This window comes from Pleurodeles waltl, chromosome 11, assembly GCF_031143425.1.
Source record: "Pleurodeles waltl isolate 20211129_DDA chromosome 11, aPleWal1.hap1.20221129, whole genome shotgun sequence".
NCBI classification, from domain to species: Eukaryota; Metazoa; Chordata; class Amphibia; order Caudata; family Salamandridae; genus Pleurodeles; species Pleurodeles waltl.
The window spans coordinates 84127060-84143147 of record NC_090450.1 but is presented as its reverse complement, the minus strand read 5'-3'; the positions used below and the strand labels follow the sequence as shown (position 1 = coordinate 84143147).

The 16088-nt window shown below is 42.5% G+C and overlaps 1 protein-coding gene across 1 annotated transcript in view; it reads left to right on the top strand.

Moving 5' to 3' along the window:
* Nucleotides 1-16088, top strand: part of LOC138265436 (coiled-coil domain-containing protein 150-like) — a 232185-nt gene that overhangs the window by 178882 nt on the left and 37215 nt on the right. Inside the window, exon 28 of the mRNA XM_069213138.1 lies at nucleotides 2653-2733. Within this exon, the coding sequence (XP_069069239.1) occupies nucleotides 2653-2733 (81 nt within the window). The remainder of the gene's footprint in view (nucleotides 1-2652; nucleotides 2734-16088) is intronic.

Sequence of the window (16088 nt, the reverse complement as noted above, 5' to 3'; positions counted from 1 at the left end):
TTTTCCTGCTTGTGAGGGGTCTACAAGGGCTCAGACTGAGCTTGCCCCCTGTTCTGAGGTCTCAGGGACATCAAAGACTTCCTCTACCAGCACCTGGACTCTCTTGCTGAAACTCCTGCCCTGTCAAGTGGTGCCCACTCCAGTCCCTAGGCCCTTGGAAGAAGAAGCTGGTGAAGCCAAGACTGAAATTCACACACAGGAGCGGTGTGGGAGAAAAAGCAACTCAGCACTTGCTTTGCGGCTGAAAAATCGACACACCACCTGCATCGCAGCTGGGTAATTGATGCAACATGCATGTACGGCTGCAAAATCAATGTATCACCCATGTGGCGTGACTCTTCACCACCCTGCACCAGAATTTCGCACACATCGTCGCTGGATGTCAAAACCACAGTACACCTGCGCAAACCCGAGGTTGCCCATCTGGAAATCGAGGCATGCTCTTCTGGGGAAGAAAAAAACAACGTGTCGCCTACGTGACCGGAGAAGAAACGATGTACAGACTCACTTGCGAGTTAGGGATCGATGCATCGCTGTCTTTTCTAAAGCACGCTCAACTGTGCGGCTTTATTTTTTACGCAAACCAGGTATTTTGTGTAAAAACAACGCAACCATTGATTTCTATGGATTAAGACTCTTTTATTTAAGATTCATAACTTTGCTTGTGTATGTTGGATGTCTGTCGTTTTGGTCTTCTTTGATTTAGAAAAATATTGGCTATTTTTCTAACCTGGTGTTGTGTCACTTTTGTGGTGTTTTCACTGTATTACTCTTTGGTTTGGAACAAATACTTTGCACATTACCTTTGCGATAGGTCTTACTGCTTGTGCCAATCTACTAAGGTGGTGAGCAGGGGTTATCTTAGGTGTGTATCTCCCTTACCCTGACTAGATTGAGAATCCCTGCTTGGACAGAGTGCAAACTGACTGCCAACCAGATACCCTATTTCTAACATCCCCCTCAACCAACAACCCAATATCTCACACTTGTAGTCACCTTGCTGCTCTATACCAGGAAACAGAATCAATACATTCAAGTGACCTTGCAAACGAGCTGCCTTGTAGAATAGTTGAGTCAGCCTACAGATTTAAAGACACAGTGCTTTATTGGGTTTCCTATCTGCACTATGCCTTTCATTTTTCCTATTTAAAAATAGGACAGATAAATGCTCATATCTACTGCTCAACTTCCAGTTAGTCCTTACTAGTTTCGGTTCGATGCATATTCAAACAAGTATAAACATAAACAAAAATGTGTCTACATTTAAAGTTATGTAGATATGTCTTTTCTAAAAGTATTCAAAAACTCCATGATAAGGCACAGATATTCATTGCTCAGTAAGAAGCATTTCTGTCCTCTGCAAATGAACTGTCTGATCCCATTTACAATTGTCATGCATCAGGCATCTGGATGCACTATCCTAACCGGGACTGAAAGAAGTTTAAATTATGCTGTTGCAATTTGTGTAATTTGGGGAACTTGGAATTTCACTTGCAAAATTCCTAAAATTGCACAAATTACTCCACCATAAATGAAATGATGTCACTACACCACCTCAAGTAATTATTGCCATTCGCAGTAAAACTTTTGTGCAAATGCAGGAACAACAGAGCATGAGTAGCTGTTGTTTGTGGTGCTTTTGTATGTTTTGCACTATTTTGTGTGTGAAATGTGTTCTTGTGTCAAAAATTGACTGAAGGACGCATTTCATGCAAAAATATGACAAGTAATGACGTATTTGCCTTTTGTGTAACTACACATAATTTTGTGTAATAATGCCGAAGCAAATTAAGCAAATTTCACACACCTCTAATTCTAACCTGACAAGTTAAGCTGAAATATAAAGTATTCCTCTACAGAATAAGAAATGTCATTGGACTACTCTGATGTGCCTTTATCATACATACTTAAATGGCCTGTACCATAAACGAGGATTGGGACAAAATGATGACATTGACGGAAATCTGTACAACCCAGTCAGACCTTTATCTTTCAAGCTGTAATGCACTGTTATCTTAAAAGTAAAACAAACCCTATGCAGCAGGCTGAAATGTTGACAATACTTTCTCATTGATAGTTAACACAAATTATCCCTGACATGGCCAAGGACAATTACTTTAGTTTCAACTCAGCATATCTCTCGGCATAAGTGTCCCATTTTTAATAACAGTTGTGTACATTCAAGCACAATATATACTAGCATGTGAGCACACTTCCTGTTACCATTCTGCTTTCAAACAGTTGTGATGCTGATACCTTTTTTTAGTGCACCAGTGCATGTTTATGTTGAAACATGATATAGGAATCAATTGGGCACATACAAGTGCATTATACACTTGAAGGTACAAATAAGGTATGCATTTTGGGATAATATTTTTAGGAGGTTTGTGCTCCAAGATGGTGGAAAAGTAATATTGTTAATAGGTAATTAGGTTATAACTCGTGAGGTAGAACTAGACCATTCTATCTAGATACTATTTGTATCTTGATGAGCTATGACTCCTTGTTCATAAATACTGCTATTTAGCTTGCATCTGTATCTTACCATCTATGTTGGGGCAATAGAAACGCAAAGGCTCAACTTTGAGGAAGGTCACTTGCTTGTAGATACTTTATGTATATCTCTGACATTTAAATTTTTTCAAAATACAGATGACTGTGAGAGGACCAAAAAATGGATGGCAGGAAATTCCAGAACTTAAGACCCCAAGCTTCAATGGACTGACTTCTGAGGTAAGATTTTTTAGATTCATGAGTTGTTCTTGGGGGAAGAGGAACATGCGTATTGGGATCAATTAAATCACAAGACTAATTGGGTAGCAAAGCAAATACGTTTTGCAGACGAATGAGCTATTGGCTTGGTCAATGTTTTTTTAGCTATGTAAAGTGTAAAAAACAGGCTATGATGCGGCCAGTGCTGACAGTGTCAGCAATTGTTTTGATACTTTCAGCCATGCTGCACAGCTGCTGTATATCGACCTAAAAAAACATAGGCGAAGCCAATAGCTCTTTCTTAAGCATGACTTATTGCTTTGCCAATGCTTGTTTATTAAGGCAGGGGAAGTTTAACTGCTTTGTCGAGGACCATAGAATGGTAATCTGAGGTCAGAAGGCTCACAGTTCTAACCTCAAAGCCTCTTTTAACGTTTGACAGTGTACTTATGGGGCAAACTCCCAACTCACGCTGACATAGGGCACTCACATGGACCCAGATGGACATACTTCAGAAGATCACCCATCCCTGTCAGCTTTCTGCAAGTGCCAGCGCATGAGTACGTGGGGTTACAGGCAGAGAGATCCCTAGGGAAGTGAGCAACACCTCTGAGCAGCTCATGAAAACTGCTTCCATATTCCTCATGACAATGGGAGAGGGCAAGCAACACAAAGCAGGGTGGGAGGAGGGAGCGGCCAATCAAAACCATAGACAGTTGGATGAGGGTGAGAGGGGGTAAGTAACACAGTGGACAGTGCAAACACATGCACTGTTATGGAGTACATCCACAATAAGAAAAGAGTAACACTGAAAGCACAAACACTGGAAGGACACTGGGCAAGGAAGCTGTAATTGGGCCACTTTCCAGGGGACAGCCACACACAAAAAGAGAAGTGAAGCCAGCACACACTGACCAAAAGTGAAAAAATCAAATGAGATTGACAGAGGACCCAACCAATGGCAAGCAATGGATGGGTTTTAAGCCCCATGTAAGTAGACAGAATGTGGGAAGTTAAGTCGGGGGTTGCTCTAAATACGGTTTACCACCATATTATGAAAACAGGATTCTGAAAGTGGTTATGTTTAACAAGAAAGTTTGGTTTGTGCATATATCTTGGGTGGCATTTAGTTGTGGTGGTGATGTTCTCTATGTTTTTGTGTTATTGGGTTCTGTGCTGTGTTACTGCAATGTGGTATTGATGTATTATACTATACTGCAGTAGTTGTGTTACATTATTTTTAACAACTTTGTTGTGATGTGCCCTATTACATTTGATTTGTGTTATAAGTTGCTTGTATGTAAACTATTATGTTATGTTCATATTGTATATGTCAACCAATACAACTACATTTCTAATGAAATGCAGCACATGCCTTGAAAGCTACTGTGACAAGCAACCATTTTCCATGGTCTATGATGGTACAATAGGACTGCCCCAGCTCTTCTACTGCTTAAGAAACCATTCATCCCAAAACTGTGGTATAGACTGAGTTTAGATCTAGAGTTTGATAGATGGTACACCATCTGTCAGGGTGGCGGAGGACATTAATACCGCCACCCTGACAAACTACCACACACCAAATTTAGAGATCACTACTGGCCCCAGAGCCGATCTCTGAACCTTGACAGAAACCATGTTGGTTCTTGCCAAGGTACAAAATGTTTGGTAGACAGCTACCATTAGTTTTGACAGACATTCACAAAACTTTAATAATTAACAACTTTAACCAAGAACTAATGACCCCCACACACAGGGAGTATTTTACCTGGGTGTGGGGAGGTCATTATGGGGGTGATTCTCACCCTGGCGGGCGGCGGAGGCCGCCCGCCAGAGTTCCCCCCTTCAGAATACCACACTGCAGTCATTAGACCGCTGTGGGTATTCTGGGTTTTACACTGGGCTGGCGGGCGACCGCCAAAAGGCCGCCCGCCAGCCCAGTGTAAAACGACCTTCCCACGAGGACGCCGGCTCCGAATGGAGCCGGCGGAGTGGGAAGGTGCGACGGGTGCAGTGGCAATGCAGACAGTGGAATTATTTGTGGGGCCCTCTTACGGGGGCCCCTGCAGTGCAGGGCCCCACGACAACCCATACCGCCATCCTGTTCCTGGCGGGCGAACCACCAGGAACAGGATGGCGGTATGGGCTGTCAGAATCCCCCATGGCGGCGCAGCTCGCTGCGCCGCCATGGGGGATTCAAATGGACAGCGGAAAACCGGCGGGAGACCGCCGGTTTTCCACTTCTGACCGCGGTCAAACCGCCGCAGTCAGAATGCCCAGCGGGGCACCGCCAGCCTGTTGGCGGTGCCCCCGTCATTTTAGCCCTGGCGGTCTTGGACCTATATGTTTTGTCTGTCCCTCCATGTGATAGACACAAAGAAAACACACCATCTACTCTAAATAGATTTGGTGGTGTAATGTCCTTCCTCTGATGGCTGTTATTGCTTCGGAGGAAGCTTTAACTGACAGCCAATGGGATTTCCGTCGATGGAAAGGTGTTAGTCCACTTGACACAAATAGGACAAGCAAACCATCATTTTTCCAGGGAATGTACTCAATTGTGTTTGCAACAGAGTACCTTGTTCCTCATCTATAAATCACCCCGAGTCCTAACTTAGTATTCGCAGTGCTTTCTTTGTGTGATATGGCCCCAGGCCTCCAGCACCTCTTCTGTCCCCAACCAGCCACCAAACACCACTAATAAGCAGAGATGTTCGCAATACCCCCTTGTTTCTGGGGTGCATTCTGCTTTGGCCCATTTTTTGGCTTCTCTTTTGACCTTTAGTTTTGCAAGTTCAATCTGGAATATTTTCTTTAACCATTCCTTAACACGCTCTTAAATATCTAATTTTGCCATTTTCCAAAAAGATGTGACCATTATTTAAGCTTTTCTTTATCCTAATAACAGATTAGGTCCTCCGCTTTCAGTAATGACTCAGTGGAGGGTTGTCCCCAGATTCCAATAAAGATTCAGTGGGTGTTCCTGGGCTCCAGTAATAATAAAGTGGGGGTCCACAGCCGGGAACCACTGTTCTAGAGCTTTTACTTTTATTGTGATTTAGCAAGGTGGTCATGTTAAGTGCAAAACACACCCTTGTTTAGTTCCTCTGTGGAGAGAACTTGGGCTGCCAAAAACCCACTCTGCTGGCCGACCAGAAAATGGGCAAATTTCCAGCACAAACCACCTGAAAATCCCCAACTGCCTGAAAACTCAAACTGTTTGAACTGCCACTAACAGTTACTTTTGCAGTGAAACAATGAGTGGAATTACCACCTGGAGTTTGCCTTTTTTCTAGCTTGTTGCAGGGGAATATGGAGAAATTGCAGGTTTTGTGTTGTGACTTGCACCCATAAGGATGCCCCAAGTACAGGAATGAAATGTCCATGAAAATCAGTGTGAGGCTATGATAGGGATATTTAACTGATGCTATTGTCTTTTGGTAGGTTGACAATAGTATAATTGTTTCCCTTCGCCGTTGGGTTGGAAATGATTATCCAATACCAGATCTCATCTTCTGTATGATTTTCAAAAACATAATACTTTAATTTTGGCGCCCATTCTCTTGTGTTTTAGATTGCCAATTCATGTTCTGTTATTCCTCTCCAACAAACTACATTTGTATTCCTGCATATGGTATAACTGAGGAATTGTCTTTTTATTCCTTGGTAGATAACATACATTAAAAAAAAATATTTGTACATTTTTATAAAATATTTACACGTGCCACATGTTTCACAAGAGTTATAACCATTCATTGTCAGAAAATCATGCTGTTGAGTTTGGGTACCTGCCTTATTCTTCAAATGTGTAAAGGAGGTGGGGCAGGCCAGCCGGGAAGTGTGATGGCTGCTGCTTTTGATAGTTTCAATGCAGTCTCCTTCCTGGGGCTGTGAGAAGGAGCAGGATCTTAGAGAGGGTCTTGCGCGGTGGTGGCAGGGAGGATCAATTGCAGAGGACTCAGAAGAAAGGAAGGACAAAGGCACCTGATCCTGTAGTCATGTAAAGCAAACTTATCCCATGAGACACTGCTTTTTGGTAAGATGGCTCTGCTTGAAGATGATTAGCAACCTGAGGTCTGTGGCATACTAGAGGCAAGCAAAGGAAACAAAGAGGCTCCCAGTGGGTCTCTGCAAGGAAACATTTTCCTGCTTTCTACCGCTCTAGCAGGATGGACTAAAACGATTGACGCTGGGGGGAGTGATGAAAATACCGCAGAGCAGCAAACTGGATTCCCCACCCTATGAAAATTGACCTATTTGAATGGCTTCACTCAACGTTGTAAAGGATGAAGGGTTTACGCAGGGGTAAAATTACTGTTTTGGCTTTGACTGTCCATTTGTAAGATGGTTGTCGGAGCACACATGTGGGATCCAGAACGTCCATAAATGTGTAAATGGAGAGCGCTTACGGAGAAATGGTATACATTTAAAAAACAGTGTTTAAGACAAGAAGGTGCCCACAAAAACATAAGGTCTGAGGAGAATGGATTCAGCGTAGAGTTATACCTGTTCTTTGAACTACTGAATAATCTGAGGGTAATAAAATATGACAGCCATTTTTGTTCTGGGAAGGGCCACACAGGGCGGACCCTATTGAGAAATGTTTGTGTCAAGTACCATCTGTGTTGTGATAAAATACATGTAACTAATCGTTGATGACTGTACATTTATGCCATTGCGTAACACTAGTTCTCATTTCTTGCTTTTGATTTGTTATACATATCCTACAAATTTAGTAGGACTGTGTATCTGATCAACAAGAACTTTACAATATAAAAACTTAGGGCCTGATTTAGCGTTTGTGGGACTGGTTACTCTGTCACGAACGTGATGGATATCCTGTCCGCCTTATTGCGATTCCCATAGGATATAGTAGGATCGTAATACGGCGGACGGGATAGCCATCTCTTTAGTGATGGAGTAACCCATCCAACAAACTCTAAATCAGGCCCTTAATCTTCTTCTATCATTAGTAAATGTTGGTTTGCTTTAGCTAGCTTACAGTACCAAATCTAAACCCCTAACCGGACCAGGGTAATGGATGTTATTGGTAACCCTGAACATGACCCCTCTGATTCACAAGGAATTTGTGGACACAGATCTAACCCTTTCATTCATTACTTTTTGCATGCCCAAGGTATAAAAAAGAAAGATATAAAAATATAATTTCAAAACATTTATTGAAATAATAGTTTTCTTGTAAAGAAAACATGAACTGCAAAGATAAAGCAGATGTTGTAAAAAGAACAGATGATGGACGGAATGCTGAACAATGCAAACATTCACCCCCAGTCACAAAGATGATGGATTAAACCCAGATCTATGACTGGGGTGAATGTTTGATTTGGTCTACATTCCATCCATCAACTGTTCTTTTTGCATTTGAGACACTTTATTGTAACAAGCATTATTAGAATGGTGAAAAATATAAACAATTCAACCATGTTAATCTTCACTAATGTTACCTTACTCCTATAAGTCGCTAATACTATACTAAAGATAGCATAGAGGGAGTACCCTCTGCCAGATCTATTGGGATAGTCTAATCCCTGTACTTTGGCGTCATGTGTCAGGGAGCCGTTCTGTGCGTGCAGGCTATCTTCCTTCGCAGGATGAAGGTCGGAGTCAGTAGGGTAGCATTTCAGTCACAGTTCACAGCAGTTCCATGATAACCTCAGCATGAAGTGCTCCTCTCACCGAGCCTAGAATGGACGCTGTTTATATAATAAAACACCATCCTTATCGCAATGTGGCAGAGGTGCTGAACAGCTTCTTTGGTTTGCCTACAATAAACGGGTCGTCTCCGACATGCACAAAAAATTAAACAAGGGCATCACGTTCTGATTGTACCACCCTGGAACAAAATGTGAAGACTACAGGGCAACAATGCCTACAAGGAATAAATGTAGCACATTCTCTTGGTAGGGGAAAATATGTCAAAAGTCACCCTCAGAAACAGATTGCAACTTGAAAGGGGCGAGTCCTACTAGAGTTGTATCAATACGAAATGGAAAGAATTGTGGGGAAACAAATGTAATGGCTATTGGAACATGCATGCTGGTGTGAACAGAAGTGGTGTGGATGGCCTGTTACTGCACTTGAATGAATTCTGTCTGAGACATGAGGGACTATGTTTCGAACATGTGAGAGGATATGTTACAAACACACTAAGCTGCCAAAAAGTGCAAAGATGAGGCCCAAAATAGAACCAAGATTCCATCCAACCAAGCGCGCCAATCTTGAAAGCAACACAATGGAAGTGGAGCCTAAGACCTAGAATTAACCAGAGTCTGCCATGCTGTTGTACTGCAGGCCCTGCAGCGGACCGTCCAGCATAATGAAGTAGATATGGAGGGTATGAAGGGTCATGGTGGGAAACTAAAAGTAGATGGGCCACACGGATAGGAGGGCGTATGCACTGAAGAAGGCCAGAAAGCATGCTCAAGAATGTCAGTGCATTGCGGGGAATTTGAACAATGTGCTGTCTCATCGGTTAGAATCATAAAGTTGTTGAAAAATGCAACAAGAGGTGTTCTACAAATTATGGGAGTAACCCCCAGAAGGACAGGGAAGTGCTGCTTCTGGTTGTTGTGTTTTGCACAAGCAAAGGCATTATTCAATGTGTCTCCTTGCCAAATCATTGTTAGGTCTACAGCTAGGCTTCTCACAAAGGAGCCATCTGGCAAAGGCATGGGTTTAGGAACTGTTGTGCTAGAATGGCAGATGCTAATCATTAAAAGAGATACTAGCTGCCGTCATTCCCAAAAATAAGTTCGGCCTTGCATTGACAAATGGTCAAATTATAAATGAAAAGGGGAGACGCGGGAGATGCTTGCCATCTTCGGAGTCTGCCTGGGGTGGGACTCCATCCCCCAGGCTTCCCTGCCCTCGCGCGCTAATGAAAAGTGCTGCTTTCACCCACTGCGCAGGAGACGCTTGGCATCTTTGGACTCTGCCTGGGGCGGGACTCCATCCCCCAGACTTCCCTGCTCTTGTGTGCTAATAAAAAGCACTGCTTTCTCCCGCTGTGTGGGAGACATAGGAGATGCTTGTCACCTTTGGACTCTGCCTGGGGTGGGACTCCATCCCCCAGGCTTCCTTGCTCTTACGCGCTAATAAAAAGCGCTGCTTTCACCCGCTGCACGGGAGTCGATTGGCATCTTTGGACTCTGCCTGAGGTGGGACTCCATCCCCCAGGCTTCCCTGCTCTCGCGCGATAATAAAAAGTGCTGCTTTCACCCGCTGCCGGCCTGGGCGAAAACCGGGCCAAGATGTGCCCGTCATCGTCCGATAGAAGCCGGATTGGGCACATCTCCTTGAGCTCCAGAAGTAAGTTCACTGTGGAAGTTAATCCTAGGTTTAACATTTTTATTTTATTTATAATTCTTGCTGTTTTATGCTGGGGAAACGTAAAGCTGTGGATGTTCCTGCACCGTCGAGTGGTACAAAAAATTGAAAAAACGGTCAAGTAACCAAGTGAGTTCCTTAACTCATAATCCCCTAGATGACATTGACACATTGTTTAAAGAGATGGAGGCCATCTTAAAAAGTAACTCTGACCCACTGTCCATAAAGAGTGGCACAGCTGGGAACAAAATTCCAGATATATTTAAGAAGAAGTCGCAATTAACCAATTCCCCTGTGGAGACTGTTTCAAAACAGGCATCTCAAGTTCTCAGGGCAAATTCTCCTTCCTTGTTGACTACAACATTCCGTAATGACTTGGGTGCTGCCTTTTGTGTGAGTGGTACCTCTTCCAAGGAGGATGAGGCTCTTCGTCCCCCGCTAAGTCCAGTGATTATGGTGGTTCCTAATATACCGTGCACAAATCGGTTCGGGCCCTTGGCGGTGGAAGGGGGACCCTCTGTCTGTGCTTTACATACATAGTCTGGAGCCCGTGTCGATGACAATGCTTTGGCTAATCTGCCCCACGACACTGGTAGATCGTTACTGTCACATGAGGGAATTGATTTGGCCACCATTCTCCAGGGGGTGGATGAAGTCAAGAGTTTGGTATTACTATTGATGGAAACTTTAAAAGGGGAACAGGCACAGAAGTATGGGTGTAAGTGCCAGAGATCAGATAGTGGGTTAAGGGGGGTGGGAGTACTACCATGTCTGACTTAAGGTTGAGAGCAGGTACCCCTTCTTTGGGGTCTGTTATCACTCCCCCTCCAAATAATCCGTCTATCTCTTGTGCAGAGGGAGTCCAGCTTGTGCCTGCAACTGTAAGGCAGAAGCATAATACAGTTGCAAAAAATAGGAATCCCTCGGGGTCTCAAAGGCCTGTTAAAGTTCAGTCCACTGACCTTGTTAATGGCCCTTGGGGGGATGCTGGCATCCAGGTACCTGTCGGGGCTGCTAGCTCCATTGCACATTCTATTAAGCCTTCTAAATTTCCTATTGATACTGTATCCCAGGCTGGCACAAATTGGCCAGTTCCCACCGAACGGAGCAAAGGACTGAGAAGCAAAGGTGGCACCATATACATGGCTGAGGTGCCTAAATTGGAAACCCATGAGTCTCTGATAAATAAGGTTATTTACTGATTACGTGACCAGCACAATTGTCTTTCAGTCATTCGTGCTGATATCCTCAAGGTGGGCAGACATAGTCAACTTGGTTCAAATTTTGATTTTATTTCTGTTTGTTTTGCAGATAGGTCATTGTTGGCCAAACTTACGGATTTTGAATTACGCACATGTCATTTTAGAGATATGAGAGGGATTGGCATTAGACTTGTATCTTACCCACCCTCCGCCCGTCCACTTACGCTCTTTAACGGCCCAGCCTCCACACAAAATTGTGCCTTAGCTCCGGCAGTAAAAATCTCCCAAATATTACCAGCAATTGTTTGACTAAATATTGACTTATGTCCAGCAGTTTCTCCAGAGGTTAAATCTGGAGTACCTGATGAGGATATATATTAAAGGGAAACCCAATGTCCCAGGCCTAGAGATGAGGCAACCAGTTTGGAACTATCTATTATGTCCTGGAATTTGGCAGGCTTGACAGGAAGCTGGGAGACCCGGAGTGGGTCAACCACATTAACATCCAGGATATATTTATTTTACGGGAGACTTGGGCGGAGGATCAAGTCTATATAGATGGGTTTCTATCATACTGTGTTGTGGATCAACCCGCAGAGAGGGACTTAGGTCATGCTAAAGGAGGCTTATTGGTATTGCTAAACAAGAAACTACAGTGTGATCATTTTGTATTAAAAATAGATTCACCTAATTTATTGGGAGTACAACTATAATTAGCGTTAATGCTCAGTCTGTCCCTCGGAGATTTGAGTCTCAGACCCTGGCGCAGTTGTCTGAATTCTTTGATACGTTGCACCCTCTGACTAATTTAGTGATTGCAGGAGAAATGAACTGTACTTTTGAACCCTCTTGTCTAAATAGTGGTCTGATGGATGAAGAAGATAAACTTTAAGGTATTCCACACCTAATGAACAAACAACAGTGTATTAGTTCTTGTGCTGCTTCCCAGTTGGCATCTTTATGTCTTAAATATGGACTTAGGGCCCTCTGATTTGAGCACTGCGCCTACATTCAAGCGAGGTATGTCCACTAGTGTAATTGATTACTTCTTAGTGGATGTTAGGTTATGGCTTTCTCTAAAAGATATGAAGGTTGACTCCCGCTATGAGAGTGATCAAAATCCTTTGCTCCTTACCTTGCACAGGGATGTATTTAGGAGATCACAGAATGACCATCGTACTGTGGTTCCAGCCCCACTGTTGGATAATAGTCATACTCTGGTCTGTTGGCCAAAAGTGTTGTGTAATCCCCATTTGATAAACGGGATCTATCAATTGTTTGTTGATGTAATGGCTGTTTATGAGGAGCATGAAGTTAATAACATTCCCATTCTTAGTATCCATGACGATATGCTGAAGAAACAGCAGAGTTTTGTTTTATAAAAAGACCAGCATTAAGTATTTCGATGGTAACTCTAAAAATAATGTGTGGTTTAATGAAGATTGTTCAAAGGCTAAGCTAGCATAAAACATGTTCTCAGGGGGCGATACAATCAGCTAGACTCACATATAAGAAGATCACAATACAAGCAAAGAAAAACTTTGATGGCTCAATCTGGCAAAACTTGCTTGATGCAACTAAACATAATGATAATATGACATTCTGGAAGCTACTGTCCAATAGACAAAGAGGGGGCAAGAGCACTATAAGTAACCATATTCAACCTGAGAGCTGGGTGAATCATTTTACTAAACTTTATGCTCCACCTTGTAATCTCTCAATTCATGAATCTTTTTCCCAGTTGTTGGCTAGAACAAGCTATTTCCTGGATGAACCAGGATTGGATTCTTGTATTTATGAAGATCCAATTATTTTTACTCTGGAGGAAACTATACCAGCAATTAACTCCCTAAAATCTGCTAAAGCGCCAGGCCCGGATAAGATTCCGGGGGACCTATATAAATCTGAACCAATAGTATGGTCCTGGTATATAAACCTGATTCAAACAAAATCGTAGCTGGGGGCTCAAACCCGAGTACTTGGAAAGGGGCTGAAATAATCCCTATTCATAAAAAGGGAGATGTGGGCTCCCCAGCTAATCATAGACCTATTAGCCTTATTGATAATCTCCAGAAACGTTTTGCTAAACAGCTTTTGGAAAGGCAATTAAGTTGGGTACAAGACCATCAGGTGCTATCCCCATTACAGGCGGGTTTTCGCCCAAAAACCAGTACGGTAGATCAGGTCTATGCTTATGCTTTTATATTGGAAATATGTAGTCCTCGCCAAGCAAAATCTATATGTTGTTTTTGTGGACCTTCGATCTGCTTTCGATATGGTCCACAGAGAAAAACTATGGGAAGTGTTACACAGAATGGGTTCTCCTATCAATATAATCCATCTATTACAATGGTTACTTAAGAATACATATGCTCAGGTAAGATGGGGTAATCAAGGAGAATTAACAGATCATATTCCCATTCAGAGGTGGGTTCGCTGAGGATGTGTCTTGGCTCCAACCTTTTTTACCTTATTTATAAATGAGGTGGTACAATTTTGTCTTTCTGTCAGAATGATCCCCCCTCTCTAAACGCGCAGAAAATCCCTATACTACACTTTGCAGACGATTCTCTACTTATTTCTAAGACCCCAATGGTTCTTCAGATTCTTGTTGATAGGTTTAAATCATACTGTGTAGACTATAGCCTGGAACTGAATGTTATTAAAACCAAATTCATGATGTTTAGTTCAGGATCAATTAGGAGATGTACCATCATTTTAGATGGGACCCCTCTAAGTAAGGTTAGCTCAATAAATTACCTGGGAGTAAGGATCTCAAATAATTTACAATGGGAGGATCAGATTAGTAAAAGTGCGTTGCTTCTCCAGCATAGGGCGGGCGCTATCCTGCGTTTTTATAAAAGCTCTGTATCAAAAGCCGTATCTCCGGCTATCAAGATATACTTGGCAAAGGCGCTAGGCGCGGCCGCCTATGCTGCCAAGGTGTGGGGGTTCCATAATAGCAATAGACTGTCCGTGGGCGAAAATACTTTTGCCAGGGCTCTACTTGCGTGCCCTCGTAGCACACCCCTGACCCCGGCTTGTCTGGATCTTGGGTTTAATCGCATCACTGATCTGATAGCTCTGAGACCCTTACTCTTTTGGGTAAGCATTTGGACTACTCCTGAGCTTATTATATATAGGGACTCCCTTCTTGACCTCCTAAAAAGACCGAATGCAGTTTCTATCCCATGGTTTTCGGGATGTGTCAAAATGGTTTCGTACATTGGGGCTTGAAAGTTACTGGGAGAATCCACAGAATTTAGGGAAAAAGCACAAATCGTTTTTGAAAGCAATTTATTGGTCCTATGCGAGAAATAATCTCCTTCGTTGCACATCACATGGTTTGTGACTAATCAATTTCTTGACTATAAGTGGTATCCCCAGTTTGAACTTTACTTAGATCTTATACTTGACTTATTGGGAAAGAGTTTGTATGCTCGTTTTAGTTTTTAGTGTTTACCGTTGCTGTCTTTAACTGGTAGTTGGGGATCGTCTTTAACATCTGACTTATGTCCTGGCTGTTGTGACAGTACTGAATCTGTTGAACATTTTATGTTTTTTTTCCCGGCATATTCCATTCCCCGGCACAAGTGGATTCGTACAATTTGCTGATATTTGGGCTTAAGACAATGCCGTAGTGCCGTAAGGATTTTGAAATGTGACACTTCAACCATTTTAACCTCCGCGGTTAGCAAGTTCCTTGTGGCTGCCTGGCATATACGCATCCGTTCTCTTAAATGTTTTTAAATGTTTTGCAAATAAGTATGTTACGGACATGAAGTGGGAGGTTTTATATTTTATTGTAATTGTTGGATGAGCTCTTAATTTCCTCCATGTTTTAACCTTTTTATGAGCTTAAATTGTTTTATGGTTGCTTTGATGGGTATGTTGACCGAATAAAGCATGTGTTTATCTTAAATGAAAAGTTGATTTCCAGAAGGTGCAAAACTTCATGGTGGCTCCTGGTAAGACAATAGAGTGAGACAATAGGACAAAACCTATACATTTTACTAGCAGAAGAGGCCTGTAATGTTCTTAATGCACTTTATCAGAATGCCACTAAAGAGGTTGAAGCTTCAAGTGATGTTGCTATGAAAGGAGTGGATTTCCCGGCGGCTGAAGTCCCCCCTCCAACATTGATGACACATGTAGGGGGCTCTGGGATTCATTCATGTGCTCCTGAGCAAAGAACTCCCTTTGGGAGGTAGATGAGCATGTAATAGGGGCCTGTGATGTGCTTCCTTTTCCTCCTTTTCCTGCCTGTATATGGGCCCTTTGGGTTCTCGGGAAGCCTGAGTGAACTGCATCGATTGGGGATAAATTAAGGAATGGTTTTGAATGTTTTTGAAAGTGGCTCCTGGCAGCCAGTTAGGTATGGTGGCAATCAATTAGTGCTATCTAACAAAAATAGAAATAGTTAAACCACAGATGTGGAAATATATGTACTAATTTGACTTTTATTAATATTTTAGATTGCAAATATAGGTTTTATCATTTTTTCTGTGCTTGTTATCCCAAATTATAAATAATAGGTTCATTATCGTGTTAATCACATGCTTATTTGTAAATACTGCATGCATTGTATCCTCAGTTGTTTCCTTTTACTGCTTTTGTAATATAATGCTCCTGTTCTGCTATTGGCTTCAGGATATATTTGGAGTAACCCTGTATTAACTGTGCAGTCTTAACGTATCTGGATGTATCTCACAGGATTTCCAGTCATAACATCACAGAAAGCTTCAACTCTTGCTGGCACTGGAACGTTCTGCATAACAGAACACGTGCAAGCACATTTTGTATGAATACATAGTTTCTATCCTTGCA